This window comes from Papio anubis, chromosome 13 (genome assembly GCF_008728515.1).
Source record: "Papio anubis isolate 15944 chromosome 13, Panubis1.0, whole genome shotgun sequence".
Lineage (NCBI taxonomy): Eukaryota > Metazoa > Chordata > Mammalia > Primates > Cercopithecidae > Papio > Papio anubis.
The window spans coordinates 103,885,938-103,908,541 of record NC_044988.1 but is presented as its reverse complement, the minus strand read 5'-3'; the positions used below and the strand labels follow the sequence as shown (position 1 = coordinate 103,908,541).

General features: G+C 55.0%; 1 protein-coding gene across 1 annotated transcript in view; it reads left to right on the top strand.

The window, feature by feature from the left end:
- The first annotated feature begins 305 nt into the window (after window positions 1-305).
- Window positions 306-22,604, top strand: part of OLFM1 (olfactomedin 1) — a 35,206-nt gene continuing 12,907 nt past the window's right edge. Inside the window, exons 1-5 of the mRNA XM_003911115.4 lie at window positions 306-772; window positions 2,831-2,980; window positions 9,023-9,178; window positions 12,210-12,429; window positions 20,718-20,824. Of these exons, the coding sequence (XP_003911164.3) occupies window positions 623-772; window positions 2,831-2,980; window positions 9,023-9,178; window positions 12,210-12,429; window positions 20,718-20,824 (783 nt within the window). The 5' untranslated portion in view covers window positions 306-622. The remainder of the gene's footprint in view (window positions 773-2,830; window positions 2,981-9,022; window positions 9,179-12,209; window positions 12,430-20,717; window positions 20,825-22,604) is intronic.

Below are 22,604 nucleotides of genomic sequence, written 5' to 3'. Positions count from 1 at the left end.
GGATGGGAGAAGCCCCGGGACAGGAGGGTCGCGGGCCGTGCCCCAGCTGGGGTCCCCGCGCCGCCGCCGGGTATTTTATGATCTGGGGGGATGGTGGTGCGTCCGTCTCCTCATGTCACCCTGATCCCAACTCCTGGGCGGACTGGAGTTTGCAGATCTCGCTGCCGGCAGCCAGGGGGCGGCGGGGAGCCGAGCAAGGAAAAAATCCACCCATTTCCTGGAAGGGCGGATTGCGTCGGCCCCCACGCCAGCGAGCCCCGCCTCCCAGCCGCGGCCCCGCGCACGCAGCCCGCTTGCAGCCTCCCAGAGCCGGACGGCGCTTCCCGGTGGCGGCTGAGGAGCCGGGAGGACGCAGCCGGACAAGGCAGAAGACGCAGGGCGGGCAGCAGACGCAGGCCTGCCAGCCAGACAGAGGCCGCCAGCCACCTCCCTGGCGCCCAGGGAGAGGCGCGGCGCTGATGGCAGGGGCCGCGCGGGGTGGCGGCGGCTGGCGGGCGGGCGGCGGCGGGCCGAGGGGCGCGGGACAGCCGGGCGCCTGCCCGCCGCGGTGCCCGCCGCCTGAAGGCCGCCGGGCGCGGGAGCCGCCAGCGGGAGCGGAGCGCTGGAGGCAGCTCGAGGCGCGATGTCGGTGCCGCTGCTCAAGATCGGGGTCGTGCTGAGCACCATGGCCATGATCACCAACTGGATGTCCCAGACGCTGCCCTCGCTGGTGGGCCTCAACACCACCAAGCTCTCGGCGGCCGGCGGCGGGACGCTGGACCGCAGCACCGGCGTAAGTGCGCCCGCCGGCCGCCTTGGCGCGGCCCCTCCTTCTCCTCCTCCTCCCCCTCCTCGGTCCGGAGCTCGGGGCTGGGCGGGCGCCGCGCGGGACCCGAGTTGCCCAGGGAGGTGGCAGGGAACAGGGCGGGCAAGGGCAGGGGTCGCGAGCCGGTGCAGCAGTGGTGACCCTGCTCCCCACTCCCCCAGCCTGGGCCACACGATCTTCCCCGCGCACCCCCGGGGCGGCGTTTCCTTCACCTGGGCGCTTAGCCGCGGGGCCCGGGGAGCTTGGTGGGGGTTCGGAGGCTTGGAGTCCTGGGTCACTAATCATGAGCGCCTCATTGAAAAGGTTAGAAAACTAAGGCTGGGGGCTTGGGGACTTGTCCAAGGTCACACTCAGCGTGTGAGGGGTGGAGCCACCGCTAGACCCTAGTCTGGGCTCGGTCCAGCGGGGACTCTGAGCCCGCCCTAGTTTGTAAAAGCCAGACTGGCCCGACCGGACTGGGAGTGGGGCCCCGGCCGGTGGGCTCTGAAGCTCCTGTCCGCGCCTTCGTTCCCAAAGTCCCAAGACACCCTTTCCTCCCCAGTCCATAGGAGGGTTTGTTCCTTCCCCTGGGAGGACGGTGCCGAGGGGCTGGGGTGGGGCCCCTGGGAGCCTGCCCTTGGGTGCTCACTGCCTCACCTTTGCCTTCGTCTTCTGCGCGCACCCCTCCCTCCTGGCCTCTGAAACTGAAATCGAGTCTCCCTCTCGAGCCTAGCGGGAGGGGAACCGTGGCCAGGGCTGCTTCTGGGCAGAGCTGACTTAGATGGCTGAGCAAGGCTGAGCTGAAACCAGCCACCCGGAGGGCCGCGGGGGAAGGGGATGCTGCTGGGAAGGCGCGCCCCAGACCACTGCCCCTCTAGGCTGAAAGGAGAGGTGAAGGACATGAGCCTCCCTCCCTCTCCCTTTTTGCTGCCAGAGGTTCAGTGCTCTGCGAAGAGGGCTCCGTGGTGTGGCTCCCTCCTAAGACCCCTCTTGAGGCCACCCCCGCAGCTCCTTCAGGAATCTGAGGGCGATTCCTCCATGATGACTTTGTTCCGGCCTGCTGGTCCCGATCTTCTCGGGTTAGGAATGAATGAGATTAAAGATATGACTACTATAGATTCTCCCCGCCCAACTTCTCCTCCCCATCTTCATGCTAAAAATAGCGGAGAGATGACCTGATGCCACCGGAGGGGAGCGTGCTTAGAGACAGTGGGGCCGGCAGCAGGGTGGAGCGTGGAGGCTCATGAGTGCCTGCCCCGGTACCTGGCTGGGCTGGGCTGGGCTGTGAGGTTAGACCAAACATAGGCGGCTCCGGTTTCTTGGTGGTCTTTGGGCAAACCTCAGGACTGAGGTTGGGGGTGACCCCTGCACAGCATGTCACCGGCAATTTGGTGGCATTCACCAAATGGCTCGTGGGTGGAGCCCATGAGGAGTTGGAAACCTAGTGTTTTCTTGGGTCAGCCTTTGCCACGCTGCCGGCAGGGAGGTTGCCGCGGCTCGGGGTTCATCACAGCTCTGGGCGAATAGGCTGCTGGATCTGGGGCTGTTACAGTGGGTGCTTCTTCTGCAAGTGTCAGGGAATGGCAGGGCGAGGCTTGGTGGTGCCAGTCACCCGTGCTTGACTTACGGGAAGGATATCCTGTTTCTGACATACATGCCCATTTCGAGCCACCCAACCTTTGCTTTCCTGTCTTGCCCCTTGTCCAGTCTGTGGCTTCCAGTTGCCCCTTACATCCACCCAGCAGATCAGTTTGGCCAGATGACAAACTCCAGACATCCCTTGAGTTGAACTTGAATTTTAAGAATGTAAAGGTTCTTGCCTCTTTGACATCCTTCCAGCCCTGGGCCTCCTAACGGGAGACCTATGCTCCTTTGTTCCCAGGGACCCTTTCTTCCCTTTGGGTCAAACATGTCTTGGGACCGTTTCCTCATGCCTTTTCCTGGGGGTGGATGTGGACACTTTCCCCTGGTTGTTGGCTCTGATACACAACCTCATGGTCTCCCTTTCTCTCCTTCCCTCTCCCTCCCCGCCCCGCCCCTCTCCAGGTGCTGCCCACCAACCCTGAGGAGAGCTGGCAGGTGTACAGCTCTGCCCAGGACAGCGAGGGCAGGTGTATCTGCACAGTGGTCGCCCCACAGCAGACCATGTGTTCACGGGATGCCCGCACAAAACAGCTGAGGCAGCTACTGGAGAAGGTGAGTCTGCGCAGAGTGTGCGTGTGTGTGCGTGGGTACATGCCTGTGTGCTCACGCCAACACCAAGCCTTGGCTAGCTTGCAGGCCCCATTTCTGCTCTTTCCTGGCTTGTCTCCACTCCAAGAATGACATGGGCCGAATGGAGAGGGGTGGATGGACGGATGGATGGGTGGGGGTGGATGGGTGGGTGGATGGATGGATGGATGGATGGATGGATGGATGGATGGATGAATAGGTCGTCGATCGTCATCGTCGATCGTCGATCGATCGTCGTCGGTCGTCGATCGTCAATCCCGTACGTCGATCGATCAATCATCGATCGTCGGTCAAAGTCGTCGTCGTCCAGTAGTCGATCCGATCGATCGATCGATCGATCGATCGATCGATCGATCAATCAATCGATCGATCGATCGATCGGCTCCAGTAAATCGATCGATCGATCGTGTCCAGTCGATCGATCGATCGTCGATATCCGATCGATCGATCAATCGAATCATCAATCAGTCGATCGATCGATCGATAAATCAATCGATCGATCGATCGATCAATCGTCAGTAATCGATCGATCGATCGATCGATCGAATAAACCAATCGTCGATCGATTTCAATCGTCCGACTTCCATGGGTGAAAAGCCCAGGGAAGAAGGGATTCATTTCACCCCTCCTGTCACTGCAGGCTCCACTGTAGAGAGATCATGTGGGCCTCAATTGAGATGGGACTGAAACAAGGCCTCTGAGTGATGTCATAATCTGCGTGCATAGGGCTGGGGCTGTCACGCAGCAGCTACATGGAGGCCTGTGGGGCCGGGGACCATGGCCATTTGGATTTTATGAGATAAGATCTTTTTTCTGCCCTTGAATGGTTGTACCTGGCCAGTGGCTGGACAGGTGCTCCTCACCATGAACGCCTTCCTGGGGCTAAAGCAGGCCACATTGTCACCGTCAGAACCCACCTGGGGACAGCAGGGTGTAGTTTGCATAACATTTTGCATCTGTTATTTCACTTAATCTTCATGAGAAGAACCACTTGAAGTTGTTGGGATTTTTCCCTCCATTTCAAGAAGGGGAAATTTGGCTTCCAAGAGGTGGACTTATTTGTCCCAAGCCAAGCAGCCGTTAGTAGGAAAGTGGGCGCTAGACCCACATGGCTGACCTCATCACCTGGTTCAGTCTCCTCCACTCCCCACTTTAGTCAGGGGGCCTTCTCCTGGGTGGGCACCGCCCACCGGCCTTTTGGCACATTCCGCCCAAGGACCCCGTATTCTGTGGTTAATGTAGGTTCTGGGGGCCCCCTAGGAAAGTTACCAAGAGAACAAGGAGGAATGGTGGGCCCTTCTGTTCCACCTATTGATTCCCCAGAAGAAAGGGGCATTTGCATGTAGCGCCTGTGGGCAAGGAACTTTCCCACCCTGAGGGAGTGGGGTCACACCACACACACACACACACACACACGCTCACACAGTCACACATACACACTAACACTCACACATAGTCACACTCACAGACACACACACACACAGTCACACAGTCACATACACACTGACACATAGTCACACTCAGACACACAGTCCCTTGATCCTTACACACCTGCGCTCACACAGTCACACAGTCACATACACACTAACGGTCCACCTGAGATCCATTTCCACCCTCCACTGGTCCACCTGATCCCTTCCACCTTCCTTCCACTGGGAGATCCATGAGATCCCTCCAGTCCACCTTCCTGATCCACTTCAGTCCACCCTGATCCTTCATCTTTCTTTCCTGAACCTGATCCACTCCTGATCCACCACACTCTTACACACTCACACAGTCGCACACTCACACACACTCATACGGCGGTAAAGCCATGATTCTTCCTGCAGATTGGCCTTGGACTTTCTGGAATGGGCGTCAGCTCAGGAGTATGACAGGAGGCCTGTGAGGGGTGGGGGGCCTCTGTGACTCGGGGCTGGCTCCATGCTGGGGGGACAGATGGTGCTGTCTCTGCCCACCTCGTTGGGGAAGGTGGGAGCAGCCTGGTGAGAGGAGAGCATTGCCCCGACTCGGGTTAACATTCCCGCCGCTGAACCACAAGCCCTCAGGAAACTCTGGACAAAGCACGTCCCCTTTCTTGGAGAGGGAGAGGGTGGGCTAGAGATTTCGAGCGCCCACCCAGCTCTGACGGGCCCTGAAAGCTCCGAGTCACTGCCTGTTCCTGTGTCCCAGTCCCTGTCAGGAATGGCCACAGGACCCTTGTTTCTTGGGCAGGAAGGTTGCCTCGTGGTACCCAGGGCAATGGGCCTAGTTCGTAAGGCACGCTCCCCTTGAAGAAATAGAATTTTTTTTTTCTTTAGCCACCTGAGTAAATCATTTTACAAGAATTAAAGTAAGATGCATTTAACAGATTCCACCAACATTTATTAACACCAAACTAGACCAAAGCCTAATTGAGCCTTTAATTATTCAGAAGCTTAGAGTGGGGAGGTGGCACTTGGAGGGGCCTCTGGGCTGTGGGGGCTGGGGAGAGTCAGGAGGGGAGGACAGAGCCCTGAGCCCAGGGAGGAGGCTGTTGCCGGGAGAGCAGAGAGTTGGGAAATGGATTCCAGAATGCTCCATGAACCCCTGGGACTGCAGGCCCTGGAACATTCCTTCCCGCCTGTGCGTGCCACAGCATTACTGCTTAAAAATTTAAAACCCCATTTGATGCCATAGCGGGCACTCTATTTTCAGAGGGCATGAGCCATTTGCTGTGAAAGAGGGCCCTCGCTCCTTAATGCACTGTGCATTTTAGCAGGAGGCAGGGCTGCTCCGTCCTCAGCTCCCCCGCACACCCTGGCCTGTGTGTGCTATTTTCTTTCTTTCCTCTTTCTCTTTTCTTCTCTTGCCTTCTCTTCATGGGCAGAAGCAGGGTAGGATGCTCCAGAAACCTCAGCCCATGTGCCCTGTGGATGGGGCTAGGTCACAGCTGAGCATATTCGAGCCAGGTCTGTCAGTGTTCCTGTGGCCTGGCTTCACCTTTAACCCATCTGGTGAGGCCCTCCCCCCGCCCAGAGTCTCTGATTTCTGTTGCCCTGGGGTCCCTGTGGGGAGCCCAGACATGTATAGCCCTGGAAGCCTCACCAGGTAATTCCATGCAGCTGGGGTCGAGCACTGTAGGGACACGGATAGTGGCAGGCGTGGGGCACGGGCTCCGTTCTCTTTGAAGATGCACTTGGCTCCGGGTTTGAGAGTGTAGGCTTTGGAGCCAGTCCAGCTTGAACTGGCAGGCCTCCTGGCTGTGTGACAGTAAGCAAGTTGCTTAACTTCTCTGAGCCTTGGTCTCCCTATGTGTAAAATGGGACTCAAAATAGTATTCATCTCCCGGGGTTTTTGTAAAGATCAAATGAGATCAATGACACAGCAGACTCAGTGCAGTGCCTGGAACACGGGAAAGGATGGGTAATTATTAGCCGTTGGTTATCTTGAGGCCAGGTGTGTCTTTGTGTGTTGCTGGCTCCCCTCCCGCTTCTTTTTTTTTTTTTTTTGAGATGGAGTCTTGCTCTGTCGCCCAGGCTGGAGTGCAGTGGTGCAATCTTGGCTCACTGCAAGCTCCACCTCCCGGGTTCACGCCATTTTCCTGCCTCAGCCTCCTGTGTAGCTGGGACTACAGGTGCCCGCCACCTCGCCCGGCTAGTTTTTTGTATTTTTAGTAGAGACGGGGTTTCACCGTGTTAGCCAGGATGGTCTCGATCTCCTGACCTCGTGATCCGCCTGTCTCGGCCTCCCAAAGTGCTGGGATTATAGGCTTGAGCCACCGCGCCCGGCCTCCCCTCCCGCTTCTTAATGCCTGCTGCCACGTTGGGTGAAGTGTAGGATAGACTGTCATCCTGTAGCTCTGTGACCCTGAGCCTGCCAGTTGGCTTCTCAGAGGCACATCCTGCAGGCAAGAAAATGAAGGAAGGGCTGTGCTTAGAGGAACGCCCTCCCTGAGGGTGGGGAGATGGGTCCGTGATTGCAGTCCTGGACTGACTGTCCGCTGGAGGCGAACCTTGCCTGTGCCTTGTCCATGGCCAGAAAGCAAAGTGCCTTCAGGGTTGGGAGAACTGTAGGAGAGGAATTGTTTGGTTTTAAGGTAGCTGAATAGCTTGGTGTCTTTAAAATCTGTTTTTTTAAATCTCAAGTCTAATCTTTGCAATCTTTTAAAAGCGTTCGTTCTCTGGGGAGCAAAAAACCTGCAGCACTGTGTGCAGTCTCCTGACTGAGGTCAGCAGGAGCTCAGCAGCTTCTCCTCGGCACTTGTGGGCCTTTGCTCCTGAGGATTTTGCCAGGAGGGGAATGGAGAGAGGGGTCTGGACTGGCGCTACTGTTTGTATTGTTGCTTCCTCCGGCCATGTGGCTGCAGGGGCCACCCCTGTGCACTAGATTTACTGGACTTTGTGCAGGGGTTACAGGTGTGGATGAGACCCAGTGTCACTCCCTCCATGAGCATCCTGTCCAGAAGGCTGTGGGGGGGACAGCTGTGTGGCTCACTCCTAGGCAGACATTGCGCCAACAAAGTGACGTTGTTGTTTCCGAATAGTTTGCAGCCAGTTTTAACTCAGTTCATCAGGGAAGCCTCCCTGGAGGAGGTGGCATTTGGGCTGGGCCTTGAAGGACGAATAAAACCAAACTTCACATCTTTTCTTGGAAAAGGTGCTATAGTTATTCAAAGTGACAGAGGAAGGCAAGCAAGGGAATCAGGCAGGGCGGTGTAAGAAGTATGCTTTCATTTCGCAGGGAAGAGAAGGGGTGACGGGGAGCTAAAGCCACCCCATCGTGTGTTTTACAAACTTAAAATTTCAAGATGAGTTGGTGTGTGTTCCTTTCTAATAACAAGATAGGAAATTCCTTGCATTTTGGGGTGCTGAGATTGGCCGTAGTGGTTTTCCTCCTACTGAGGAGGCTAGGCTCGCTCTCTCGTATGTTACTTTACTTTGTTTGGCGGGGTGGAGGATGTGTAGTAAGAAGTGGAAACCACACTGTTCTCTTTTCACACTGACCAGGCAAAGCTAAGCCTCATCCCCAAATGGATTTGTTCCTAGAAAGGAGAGTATTTTCAAATTCAGCAAAAAAGTCAGAAGTGAAGATTTGCTGTCATGGAGGTAACTTCCTCCCTAGTAATTGGATTAGATTCTGAGAAAATGACCCAAACGCCACTGCGGCAATCCTCAGCTTCCTCCCGCCTCCCTGCAGCCCCAGATGCATTTGCACAGAAGCACACGCCAGTTTCCTGCAAATAAAATGCACTGGCAGGTGGCTGCACTAAAACTGTTTTTCTTTTAAGCTCCCTGGAATCCTGTTGAATATTAAAGTTCCATCTTGAGGCTAGACTCAATTCAGATCTGCCCGTAAAGATGGAAAACAGCGATTCTTCATTTGCTGGGTGATTGATTCCTGACTCTATGCTCAGAATGTACATGTTTGCAGAGCAGTCATCTACCTATGATACTGTGGGGTGTGATGGATGGCACAGGAGATAGGGAAAAAAGCTTGATGCAGAGTCAGGAAGAGCAGCTCCCTTGTTCCTTCACTCTGCACTTAAGTAATCAACCTTATCAGCAAGGCACTCAATGAGATTTAGGAGGAAGAATTTATACCTGGGGGCGGGGCAGCCTCAGAGTGCCATTTCTCTCTGCTGGTATTTATGCTTGCCTTACTGATTTTGTCCTGCAACATGAAGACTAGGAACAATCCCCACCCACCACCACTGAAAAAAAAAAAAAAAGAGAGAGAGATCAAGAGAAATCACCCAGTCTGTGCCTGGAGCTACAACCAATAAAGGAACTTGAGTCTCCCACACCCCTGATTTGCATCCCTGATGATAAGAACACGTTGGCAGAGGAAATGTTTACCCAACCTATTTGCTGTGTTTGGGGAGCTATCAGTCCGATGCTGGCGATTACCTTGTAAATAATGCATGGGCCACTTCTGGTTCCCAGTGTGCTGGCTGTGTGGGAAAGGGCAGTGTGGGCACGAGCAGGCAGAGAAGATTGCCTGGCACCGACGGCGGCTCTTTCGCTGAACTTGTTGCCCTTTTGACAGGTGCAGAACATGTCTCAATCCATAGAGGTCTTGGACAGGCGGACCCAGAGAGACTTGCAGTACGTGGAGAAGATGGAGAACCAAATGAAAGGACTGGAGTCCAAGTTCAAACAGGTGGAGGAGAGTCATAAGCAACACCTGGCCAGGCAGTTTAAGGTATGTATGTTCCTCCCCGTCTCTGTCCCCTTCTCCTCCTCCCCTCTTCTTCCTCCTTCCCCCCCCCTCTCTTCTTCCTCCTCCTCCTTCTTCCTTCTCTCCTCCCCTCTTCCTCCACCTTCCCTCCCTCCCTCTCCTCCCTCTCTTCCTTCCCCCTCCCTCTTCCTCCCTCCTCCTCCCTTCCTCCCTCCCTCCCTCCACCCCTCCTCCTCCCCCTCCCCCCTCCTCCCTCCTCCTTCCTCCTTCCCTCCTCTCCTTCTCCCTCCCTTCTTCCCCTTCCTCCTCTCTTCCTCCTCCTCCTTCCCTCCCTCTTCTCCTACTCTTCCTCCTCCTTCCCTCCTCCTCCCCCTCACTCTTCCTCCTCTTCTTCCTCCTTCCTCCTCCTCTCCTCTTCCTCCTCCTCCTTTCTTCCCTCTCCTCCTCCTCCTCCTCCTTTCCTCCATCATCATCTTCCTCCTCCTCCTCATCCTTCATATATTTATTTCATCGTTGCATCATCATCATCATCATCAATATCATCATCATCATGTTGCATGTTTCATCATCATCATCATTCATCATCATCATGTTTCATGTTTCATCATTTCATTTCACATCATTCATGTTTCATTTAATATTTTATCGTCATCATTATCGTTATCACATCATCATTGTTAATGCATATGTACATTCATCATCATCCTCATCATCTTCATTTCACATTTTGTTATCATCACATTTCATCATTTCTCTTCCATTATCATCATCATCGTGGCGCATCATGTCATTTTAATGTTTCGTACGTATGTCATCATCGGTCACATCATCATCGACAATGTTTTAATATGCGTGCCATTTCATCATCATCATTGTCATCATTTCATCATCACATCATCTTGTATCATCACATCATCATCGTTCATCACATCATCGTTCATGCATCGCATCGTGGCAAATGCGACAAATGTCGTCATCATCGTGCATCATCGTCAACCGTCATCGTGTTCGTTTAAATAATGTCATCGACCGTTTACCTTTCTCCTCCTCCCCCCCCTCCTCCTCCCCCTCCTCCTCCCCCTCTTCATCCTCCTCCTCCTCCTCTTCCCTCTCCTCCTTCTCCTCCTCTGAGGCTGGGTGTGCTTTCCCTTCATGCTTTGCCTTTCCCTACAGAAATGGTCATTTGGGGCAGGGAGAAGCACAGCAAAGGTTGCTCTGTGCCTTGAAAGGACTGTTGCCCTTGGCAGTAGGGAGGCCACCACTGGCCCTGGTTTGGCAGAAGCCATCTTGGCAGGGGTGGCCTGAGTGGCAGCAGCAGCATCACACACTCGCCCCCAAGCCCCCGTCAGTGTGGTTTGGAAGCCCGAGGTCTGAGTCCTGTGCTGCCCAAGCCAAGTCGAATATTAGCTGGGAAGGGACATGGTTACTGGCCCTTGTCATTGTGTAGCTGCTGCAGGTAAATCACATTAGCCAAGGATTAGCTGAATGGATGAGAGCCATTCCGGAGCAGGAATCTCTCAGGGCAGTTTTTCACATCTGACCTAATCTAGCCATGACAAGGCATGCCATAGACGTGCAGGGAAAGAAGAGAGAGACGCCAGCCTCCTTTCCGTGTCGTGGGAAGCATTCTGCTTCTCCGGGTCACTCTGGACGTTAAAACTGCTGTTTGTTTGACCTAAAATCATAGATGCATATGTGCAGCCAGGTAGAGCTATGCCCACAGTTGACTCCATCTCAGGATAATTCGACTGAAACGTTATCTGCCACCTTAATTAAGGTATACATGCATTTTAATTAGAGATCCAGCCCAGATGTAAATGAACAGGTCCAGTGACACACCCTCGCCCGACTGGAAACTGCTGATGTGCTCTGTCTCTGTCTTCCCGTCCTTTTTATGCTCATGTTTTTCTTTGATGTGCTCCCTGCATGAGGCAAGAACTAATTCTGTTTTTAAAACGATACATGAAATAGATGAAATGGCAAGCTAATGAAGTTATAAATCTATATGATAAATACAATAATAGCAGGCCCAATCCTGTTGAGGTGAAACGAGCTGATTGCGCTCAGCAGAGGCAGGTGGACATTTTGTCCTTGCATCTGGCTGGTCATCATGAATTACTGTGGAAAGAGAGTTGTTGACCTGTCTGACCAGAAAGCATTTCCGTCTCTGAGCCAGCACTCCCTTCTCTGCTTCCGGCAGACTCCTCTAACGATGGGGGTGTCGTCAGCAACTGGGAGGTAGCCCGTCTTGGCAAACGTGGTTGACACAGGCATCTCTGCAAGTTTCCAATTTTGGGGTGCTGTGGCTTTGGGGGAAGAAAAGCAAGCGCTTGCCTTGACTGTGCTAAACTGCATTAAAAGAAATTCCGGCAGACATGGTGATGAGGGGATCTCAATAACTCTTCAAGCAGTTGGTTTTGACTAACTCGAGCATTACAGCGGGCTTTTTCTAAACGACCATGTCAATATGTGTTTCCTGATGGCTGTCTGTTTCAGGCAGGCTAGTGAGCTAGTTCTTCAACGGTATTTCGTTTTCTTACTTGCAGGGCTAACTTAAAAGAGTTTTTTCAATGCTGCAGTGACTGAAGAAGCAGTCCACTCCCATGTAACCATGAAAGAGAGCCAGAGAGCTTTTTGCACCATGCATTTTTACTATTATTTTCCAATACTTAGCACCATTTCACTAAGGAACCTTGAATACAACCAGGATCCTCCTTTGCATGCGACTGTAGCTGCATTTCATGAATAGTTTGAACCCTTGTCAATGCATTTTTTGAAAAAGAAAGAAAGAAACAAAAACTTCGTGTATGTGACTCAAAAGCATGTAACCTTAAGATGTTGCACTCTAAACTGACAATAAAGACCTTTCCCAAATATGTTGGTGTTCTGAGGACTGTTTAATATGCTCTTCTAACTCATTTGGACCAGAATAAATAAGCCTGTAAATAAAGCGGGAATAGACACACGTTCCCTCACCTAGAGAGAAGCCAGGCCAAGGCAGGGGGCGAGAGTTCTTGCATGCATCGCACTGAACTAGCTTATTTTAACCTTACAGGCGATAAAAGCGAAAATGGATGAACTTAGGCCTTTGATACCTGTGTTGGAAGAGTACAAGGCCGATGCCAAATTGGTATTGCAGTTTAAAGAGGAGGTCCAGAATCTGACGTCAGTCCTTAACGAGCTGCAAGAGGAAATTGGCGCCTATGACTACGATGAACTTCAGAGCAGAGTGTCCAATCTTGAAGAAAGGCTCCGTGCATGCATGCAAAAACTAGGTAGGCTCAGAACCCTGCGGGACGTGGCGCTGCACTGCCCACCTCCGGCACACGCACAGGCTTAGGGAGTGGTGCTGAGGTTCGCGAGGTGATGGCTGGATTAGGGCTCCTGGGCAGGGCTATCTTGAGAGACAGCAAAGGAGGAGCGTAGGCCGCACCCGTCCTAGGGCATTGTTCAGAGCTGGGTCTTGTGCAGAGGCCACAGACCCCGCTGAGTCACACATCTGGAAAAAAATAGCATACCATCTGGCGGACTGTGTGTGCGTGTGCGTACTGTATGTGTGTGTGCATTGAAGACACCAGTTTCATAGGGCTGGAAATACACATCTCAGATTCCTCTGGATTGAGAACGGGGGCTGATGGAGCTCCTGAAATATTGAATCATGCATAGTTGGAATAAAAAAGGGAGCAAAATTCAATCACATCACAGGAGAGCTGCCATTCACAGCACGGGAGGGAGCCCCTGCTCACAGCCTGGAAGGGGAGGAGCCTCTGAGCAAATGAGCCCCTTCCTCGGTATGTTTCCAAAGAAAAACTCCCAGTGTGGGGTGACCCATTTGGATTCTTATTTCTGATTGATTACCCATTCACCTTACCAACTCTCCAGTTAATCACTAGGAGAAATCTTAACACATTAGTGTCTGAGTCTGCTTTTAAATAGCACATTTCAAATCCCAATTCCACCTCTAGTTTTTCTTAAGAAATATTAACCATCTGTCCTCACCAAGCTGTTTTTTTTTTTTTTTAATAACACAAAGGTTGTTGTTTTCATACTACCTACTTTTTAGGGTAACGTAGGGTAATTTTAGGGTGATTTTGCCTTAGGAAGTTTATCTCAGGCTTTCTCTGATGTTCTCACTTGGTTACCTTTTTATTTCTACTCTCCTTTCCACACACACACACTCCAAGTGCCTTATGATAAACCTAAAACATCCACAAAGCACCCTTGAAAGAAAAATCTAGTGTTGTTAGTCAGGTGAAGAGAGAGAATATTCAACGGGAAAGAAAAGAGTCAGCCAAACCCTTGTTTCCCCAGGTTCCCACTTTAGGTGATTTTTAAACGCTGTTCTGGGTGTTCTCAGTGAACACACAGAGCCTCAAGTTCCCCAGTCTGGAAACAGAGACAATGAGAAATGCTGGGGGTTGGAGAACTAATCCATTTTGATGAGTGCACGCTGGCTGTGTCCCATGGGGGCTGCTAACTGCATTCTTTCGGCTCCGGGCTCCATGGTGCCCAGCCCTGGTGTGACAGTGGCTGGGTGACCTCAGACAGTCCCAGGAGGGGCGTCTGGGCCAGATGGCCTCTACCATGGCTTCCCAATTTGATTTTCTAGGAGTTGTGGGAATGTTGATGATGATAGAGCTGTATGAACGATCATGAGGCTGTATGACTGTTTCCATTGGGTACTATCTTTGGCTTTCTCCCCATCATGACCTTGAGTGACCTCACCATTGCCCCTTTCTCCGGGACCTCCAAACACTCCCACGGATGGGGTCTCCCTTGGCCTCCGAAGTATCCAGTGGCAGGATCTTTTTGTTGTTGTTGTGTATTTCCCCATAAGCAGTGTCTTTTCCTTCCTGGAATAGACAGGGCACATCACAGAGAAACCCAGAAAAAACCTCCACATTTTCCAAATCAAGGAATCCAGGGAGCAACGTAGGGATTTGGAGTAAAAAGTTGCAAATAGTGAGAAGCCAAGGGCCTTTCCGAGGGGGCACCACCCCTCCCGGATGAGCTGGCCTTCCCATCTGTGCTTGGCCTATTTTTAGTAGCTGGGTGAGTTTACCTTGTAGCTTCAAATCCTGGGTCTTGTGAAGGAGATCACATGGCTGTCCTTGGGCTGCTAACACCATTGATTTGGGAGTAAAGAGAGAGGGTGCATAGGCCTCCAGAGGCCCTCGTTTTCCCACCTTTGGAGTGCAGCTGCCTGGTTTCACCTCTGCGTTGAATTCTTTCTTTGGAAGGGCTGCGACACGTAGGCAGAGCTGCTGAGTCAGAACTTCTGCGGGTGGGGCCCTGGCATCTGCCTGTAGCCAGCACCTGACTCATCTTGACACACAGCAAACTGAGCTCCCCCCGCAGAGGAGGCAGCTCTGTAAGGTAGTAAGCGCCACTCCATAGCTGTGCGACTCCCCCAAGGCATCTACCCTCTCGAATTTCAGCTGCCTCCTCATCTGTAAAAGGGTGCAGGGAGTCCCTGAGCTCCGGGGTAATTCATAGAATGGTAATTCATGGAAATCCTTCAGATTCTGAGCTCAGCACTGTGCCCAGCAGAGGAGGTGCTGGTAGGCAGGTAGGTCGATGGATAGAGAGGTGATGATAGCTGACTGATGACTGGGTAGGTAGTTAGATAGAAAAATCATTGATTGATTGATTGACAGATGATTGATAGACACAGATAGACAGATTTAGCAGCTGCTGATCTTCCTCCTCCCTCTTCCCAGGTTTCATTCAAGCTCAGTAACTTAAGCGCCAAATTAATATCCTGCAGCTGCTTAATTTAGCTTCATTTTAGCCTTGCAAATAGGCACCCGCCTCAGGACCACCCTGGCAGCCTGTTTCCTTGCTGGGAGGTTGCCGAGGAGACCCGCCTTCTGCAAGGTGGAGCCAGCGCAAGCTGCCGGCCATCCTGGGTGGGCAGAGCTTCTGTGAGACGTGGCATCCAGTAGTGGGCAGTTTCCTCCCCCGTCCCGGACCCTGCAGTTTCTTGGTGTGCCTGCTGCACCTGCTGGTGTGAAGTCTGACTGCAGGTTCCATGGTCTAGTGAACAGGGTCCCGGTTCCCTTCCTGCGGTAAGCCTGGAGGAGAGGCTCTCCCAAAGTCTTCCTGATAGCTCTCTCCTTGCTGCTGCCTTCTTCAAGTCACTGTTGCTGACAATTCCTGACCCCAGAACATACTCAGAAACAGAGAAAACAAGGACCAGGGCTCCATCAGCTTTCCGTTTCCAATTCTGAAGATCCCTCTTTTGATGGCATTATATAATTTTCCTAATGGCCCAGCCGGAAACTGGAATCTGAACCTCTCCTCTGAGGCATCCTCTGGAAGGGAGGCAGTTGGTCGGTTCTCCTGGAGCAAGTCTTGTTGCAGGGCAAGGGGAGAGGCAGTGCTGCCACGTACCCCTGGCCTCGTCCCCTAAGCTGGGCTTGGGGCCCTCTCTCCAGGGGAGCCTGCAGAGTCAGATGCCCCAGCAGTGAAGCTAAGCGAAGCCAAAAGAGAGGGTCAGTGCACGACACAGCTCTACCCATGGAGCTCCCGGGCTGTGTCGGCTTCAGGCCTCGTGGTCCTCTCTATAAATGAGGGGACCAGCTGATTGGAAGGGCTCCTCCCAGATATACCATCCTGGCACTCTGGTGCTAAAGGCTTCCTTCGTTTCTTTTTTCCCCAAAGGGTGAGGAGGAAGCCCCCAGACACCCATAAGCACAGACAGAGCCCGGGCTTCAGGGTCAATCGGGTCTTTTTGTTTCACTGGAACGCATCTTAACAAAGCCCACTGGCTCCAGCATCAGAGTCCCCTGCCAGCCGCTGGGAGCCAGGCCTGCCTGGGTATCTAGGTTGATGCAAGTCCAGTTGCAGGCCCCCATCCCAGCTTGGGCTGTCAGGGCCTGGGGCTTGGCTCTGGCACCATGTTCTACACTCTGTCCTGGGGGAGAGGAATCTGAAGCCTCCCTCTTGTTCCCTGACCCCAAGATGTGAGAAAGGGTCAGCCAGGCAGAGGGAGCGTCTGTCTCCTCCTGCCCCCAGTCCTGAGTGGAGCTAGACAGTGAGCCACTGTCACCGGCACACATGGTGCGTTCAAGGATAGAGAGTTAAGCCCTTGCCAGTGGATTCTGAAAGAAAACCCACTAGAATGACGGGGGAGGAAATAAACCGAAATCTAAAAAGCCGCTCAGAAGCACTGACTGAGTGGGGCCCCGGGTGGCCGGGGCTCTTCCCAGGAAGTTCTCCAGATGACAGGCGGTGAGAGTCTCCTGGAGGCCCGCCCTTCCCTGCCGTGCGAGGGGAAGGGTCTGCCGTGACTCTTTTCTCAGTGGCCACCCCAGCCCAGGCCCTGGGTCTGATCTCGAGGCCTGGCCGGGATGCTGCATGGTTCTCAGCTTCTTTCATCTGTATCTTGGACATTGGTTTGTCCAGGTTCCCAGCTTTGCAGACTTCTTCCAGCTTAAGTCTTCCCGGATTGCGGGGGATAAAAGCTGGGACCAAGGAGGATAGACTCAGAGGACAGGCAGCAGGCCAGGAACCCCGTCTGCCTGCTTCAGGGCACTCAGCCCTCCTGGCCTGTCTCCGGGGTTACCCAGAGACCCCTCTGTCTCTGGCCTGAGGTCCTCGGCGGGCATCTCCCCGGGCCTGTTCTATGAGATCATCCAGGCTGCTGCTCACAAGTAGTCTCCTCCTGGGAATAGCAAGAGGCAGATTGTCTCATCCACAGGGGCATCGGCTTGTCCAGGCTCCCGGCCTTGCACAGCGCCCTGCCTTCTGAGCCCGTCTGGGGACCCTCGGGCGGCCTGCCCCTCCAGCTGAGCATGCTGCCCCTCCCAGCCTAGGCCTTCCTAGGAGACAGAGCCCGTTTGGGCCATTTCCTGAGCCTCCAGCAGTGCAGGAAGCCCAGCCAGCCCTCTCCTGCCTCTCCCCTCCTCTTCCCTCCTTGTGCGTGCATCCTGAGTGCTCGTGACTGGCGAGGGACGCTTTCCTGAACTGGATGTGCCAAGATGCCGCTGAGGCTCTGCCATGGGCTTTTTTAGATCCTGTCAGTTCCTGAGGTCTTGGCAGAAGCGGTCTGGTTGGAGAACCAAAAATAACTCCCTGACTCAAGGAGGGCAGGTGGCCTCCAGCCCCGAGGGCCCTGGGAGCTGTGCATGCAGCCAGCAGTTGGAAGAGCAGAGTGCAGAGCCAGCCTCACCCTTCCCCGCCCTCGCTAAGCCAGGATTTTAAGGCTCATTTCAAGGGGTCACTTTTGCATTTAAAAGAGGGTGCTGGAGAGGGTGATGCTCAGCTCTGAGCCAGTGGGGCCCATGCGGGAGGGAGGAGGGAGCCCTTGACCCGGGCAGGGTGGGCCTGGGGCAGAGCCATCTTCTGGAGAGCAGACCTGCCAGGTGCAGGGTTTGCGGGATGAAGTGGGAGGGGTGAAGACCACATTGACCTGGGCTCACCTTCTCCGCACATCCTCAGTCTGAATCCCCAGTGATGCCTCCTGACCTCTGTGGAGCTCTGACTCTGTGGCAGGTGCTGTCCCAAAAGCTCTCTGGTGGTCCCTGCCCTAATTCTCACAGCAGCCTTCCGAGGAGGCGCTGTTGTTATCACCCCATCTATAGATAAGGAGAAGAGGGGGTTACAGAGCATCCTCCAGGGAAGAGGGCCACCCTCCCTCCCCACTGTCTCCTCCACTGAGATGGAGAGTGAAGCCTTCAACTCAGGAGGCTTTTCTGAGCAATGAGCCACTCATTCATTCATTCATTCATTCATTCCATACAAATCCCCAGGCTGCGTTTTGGAGGAAACAGGGTGAGTGCCGGAACTTTCTTCCCTGGGGCGGCAAGACCCAGACATTCCTCGGCAGCCCCAGGAGATGTACGGTGGGAAGCTGGCTCCGGCTCCCGTGAGGACAGGCAGGCCAGGCAGAGTGGAGGAGGGGCACGTCGTTAGCGCAGAGGTGTCCGTTTGGGGCAAGCCAGTGAAGGTGGGTGGGAAGGCGGGGCTGGGGCCGGCCCGCCAGGTGGAGGGACAGCTGGAACAAAGCTGCGTGAACCAGCAGGGAGGGGCTCGGGCCAGGCGGCGAAGCAGAGCCCGGCACTGACTTGCTGCCTCTGGCCTCTGCTGGCTGCCTGCGAGGTGGAGGGCAGACACCTGGCACTGACTTGCTGCCTCTGGCCTCTGCTGGCTGCCTGCGAGGTGGAGGGCAGACACCTGGTCTCCTTCTGGGAGGTCATGCGACCGGGACGAGCCTACTGCAGGTGTGGTTCCGGGCGTTCGTGTGGGCCAGCGTCACGGAAGGCCCGGCGTGTTGACTGAGGAGGCTGAAGTGGCCAGAGCCCATGTGCACTGCTGGATGGAAAACCCAGCGTGGGGCCACCACTTCTCTAGGCTTCTCCTTCCGGACCACTAGCAGAACCACGGTGTGGAGAGCCCTCACGGGACGTTCCCAGGGCCACAGCGCTGTCTTAGGGGACACCGGCCTCTGGATGGCAGGGAGGACTGGAGAGGGGCTGTGAAGGGCTTCTCCCAGCACCCACCCAGTGCAGAGGGAGCTGCTGTCTCCCCCGAAGCCCAGGGCCCCTCAGCAGCCGGAGGGTGAGGGGTGAGCCCAGCCATGGCTCCTGCCTCCCACCTCCTGCCTCACACTCCTCCAGGGCCTTAGTGAAGCCACCCTGTGCCCCTCTTCTCCGCCCATGAGTTGCACTGGGGTGAAAAGCTGGGCTGGACTCTCCTGGAAGAGGAGCCTCTAGTGACACTTCTCAGACCCCCCACATCTTCTTACTTCTTGTCCCCATAGACGTCGGTCAGCTTTGGCCATCTCCTCTCCGTCCCTTTCTTCTTCTGCTTCTCCTCCCACAGATGGGAGGCACGGCCCTGGCCCGGAGCCCACGTGGACTACGGCCGAGCAGACCCTGGCAGCCTCTCACCAGGCCCCACTGCCGGAAAGCCTCCAGCCATGAGGGGACAATATTTACTTGGGAAAGCACATAATACCTTCTGAAAGTGGAAACAGGGGAATAAGCACGGAGGAGGAGGGGAAAGAAGGGCTGTGACATTTCTTCTTCCAATCGGGGCAGAGGTGGCGGGCCGGGAGCCAGGTTGCCAGGGCCTCGGAGCAGTGCAGCCCGACTCGATGGGAATCTGGGGACAAACCCAGTCTTTTTCTGCAGGCGGTGGGCTCCTTGTCCCTCTGAAAGCCCCTGTTGCCTGGATGCGCGCTCTCCCGCCAACCCACAGTATCGGAGACACCTCCACACCGGCGGGGCCGGGAGCGTTCCTCTTTCTGGTCTTGTGTGATGCCAATAACAGGCACGCTCGCCACTTCCAGTTGAGAGAGAGTGGGAGGCACCCCAAGACCTGCGCTGAGCATGGGAGTGGCCGGGCTGTGCCCTCCTGGGTACCAGCCTGGAGCCTGCCCCACCCTGCTTGCCTGCGGGATTATCCTGGCTGAGCCGAGGTCCAGACGCACTCGCCCGCAGTCTTCCCCCGCACATGGATGGCCTCTGGACTCATGTGCTCGAGCAAGCCCACCGAGGGTGCCACGCAGACCTAGGAGGTCACAGGCGGGCTTGGCCGGGAGGGTCAGGGCAGGGTGCGGGGGCTTGCGGCCGAGGGGCCCTTCCTCTACCCTCTGCAGGGAAACCAACCACTTCCCATCCAGGGTCCCTGCTAGAATCAGGAGCATTTGGGCCTTCAGAGGGCGGCTGAGGCTCGTGCGTTGTGGAAGAGCTGCATGGCTGTGCAGACACGCCGGCCTGCGGGCAGGAGGAATTGTGTTCCTGTGCAGTGGGTGTGGAAGCCGCCCTGAGCCCTCAGGGGTGTGGGGGGCTCCAGCCTCAACCCGAATCACCGGGTGGCCCGGGTGTGTCCCTCCTCACCTCCACGGTCCTCTGTGAGACGGAGGGCTGCTGAGGTCACATCCAGGATCCCATCCACCCTGGTGCTCAACATCCCAGCGCTCCAGCCTGGGCTCCTCCCACAGGCAGAAGCAGCTGGCTCAGGCCCGTGGGAGAAGCGCGCAGGCTCCTTCTGCGCGAAGGCCGCTATGGCCTTTGTCCCGGTCAGTTCCGGGGGGGGCCGCTGGTGGTGTTGCTGCTCTGTGGTGGGATAGGGCCTGCCTGGATGCAGCGTCTCGCACTGCGCCTAACTGTGCCCCACGCGGGCTGGGCTGTCAGGGCATGACGTCTAATGCCCTTGGGGGTGGAGCTGCTGCTGTTCCCATTTCCAAGAGAAAAAAATGGAGTCTTGGAAAGAGCTGACCCCTCTCCTAGAGGTGCTGCTCTGGCACCCCCATCCCCAGGCCATGGGTGCAGCAGGCTGAGGAGGGGTGAAGCGCAGGAGGGCGGCTGTCTGCTCACGGCTTTTCCCTGCTATCCTGGCCACAGCTGCTCTGTTTTGGGGAGGAGTAGCCTTTCCGAGACGGGGGAAATTGTCTGTGAAAACAAGGGTGTGAGCATCTTTCCACAGCACCCCAGACCCCGAGGGCAAGAGGAGAAGCCGCCGCATGGCACGTGTGCTCTGGGCAGTCGGGGTCAGGGTGACCACCGCGGGCCGGGGCCCCTGCCCTCCCTCTCCTGACCTGTGTGCTCTTTTCCAGCTTGTGGGAAGTTGACGGGCATCAGTGACCCCGTGACTGTCAAGACCTCCGGCTCGAGGTTTGGATCCTGGATGACAGACCCTCTCGCCCCCGAAGGCGATAACCGGGTGAGTGTCCCCTTATGCCACAGGGGGTCATTTGGGCAAGAGTACTTTCAGACACCTGGTGGGCCTCAGACATGGGTACAAGCCACGCCCACCCTCCAGGGCCTGTGGACTGGGCAGCCTGGTGCCTGGGGGCGTTTGTTCCTGGAAGATTTTCAGGAGGGACCCAGGCCTCTGTGCTAATCCACAGTCGTAGATCGTGGGCCGAGGAGTGACAGGAGGATGACGGTATCCCATTACACGGCTGCAGACTCCTTCAAGGCTCCCTCCCCAGCCCCAGTGGGCTGGACTGGGCTGGGCTGGTGCCCCAAGTCCGTTTCTCTGGAGCCAAAACGCAGCCCTGTCTTTTCCGGTCCTTGCCTCCGCTTCAGGAAGAGAATTCATTAGGCCTTTCTTGTTTTAATGACATCTCATTTGTATTTCATTTGCCATTCCTTTCATGGCTGATGGAGACTCATGTTTCTTTTGATTTAGGAAAGAGGCCATGTTCTTTTTTCCCAGGCTTTTCCCCACTGGGTGAAACCTCAGGAGAGGAAACAGGCACCATATTTCCCTTTATCTGGGGAGCTGGGTTTTACGCTAGAGCCCCTTTGAAAAATGGGGAGGTGAGGGCGGCTGCCCGACCGATGGTGAGGCCCGGCCCCGCTCGGCCCCTGGGGCCCAGACCTCTGGACACAGACAGCATGGGCTTGTAGCCTCCCTCCAAAGCCAGTTCCCTCTGAAGGCTATGGCTGGAGGAGGGAAGCTGTCCTTTGATTTGCAAACTGAGCTCTTGCTGCCAGAGTGGGCGTTGCTCACCCAGCCCCCCTTTCCTTCAGGGGTTTGCAGGACACTTAGAAAATAAACATTTAAAAACAAACAACCCAGCTCTGCCCTGGGCCGACTGAGAAAGGCCCTTTGAAATGTGAGATAGCCTCTAAGCTTTATCTGGAGCGGGTTTGATGGAAGGGATGGACCCAGCTCTCTCCCCTCCGATTCCTGATCTCTTTACCTCCCTCCTTCACCATTGCTACCATTTCCACGAAATCTCTTCTATTTAAAACATGGGCGGCACTGCCTCCGGCATACTCCTTCCTTCCAGGAAGATGGCTGGGGAGAGGAGAGGGACTGGCAGGCTTGCTAGAGCCTGTTGCATGTGTCTTGATCCCCCGGCCTCCCATGGGAGTGGTCCCTGTCCCCATCTGGAGGGGCTGGCCAGACTGCAGAGCTGGGATACAATTGGTGTTCAGTGTTTGTCAGGGAGAAGGTTTTTCTGTCCTATTTTCTAAATCGTGACAGCTGATGCTTGGAAGTTTTCTAACAATTTAATTAGCTGTGAAGACTCTGACCACTCTTTTAGTCCACATCCCCACTGGAAAAACCCCACTTATGTGCAGAATCAGGAACGTGCTCTTGCCACAGATGTTGGTGATAATGATCATAATATGGAAATGAAAACAAGGTGATGCTGACCGGCACTTAGAAAGCAGGGCCAGGCCACACCCGTAATCCCAGCACTTTGGGAGGCCAAGGCAGGTGGATCACCTGAAGTCAGGAGTTTGAGACCTTCGTGGCCAACATGGTGAAACCCCATCTCTCTAAAAATGCAAAAATTAGCCAGGTGTGGTGGCATGCACCTGTAATCCCAGCTACTTGGGAGGCTGAGGCACGAGAATCGCTTGAACCCGGGAGGCAGAGGTTGCAGTGAGCCAAGATCGCGCCACTGCACTCCAGCCTGGGTGACAGAGCGAGGCTCTGTCTCAAAAAAAAAAGCAAGTGGGTCCTGTGTGCAGGTTCTGTCCAA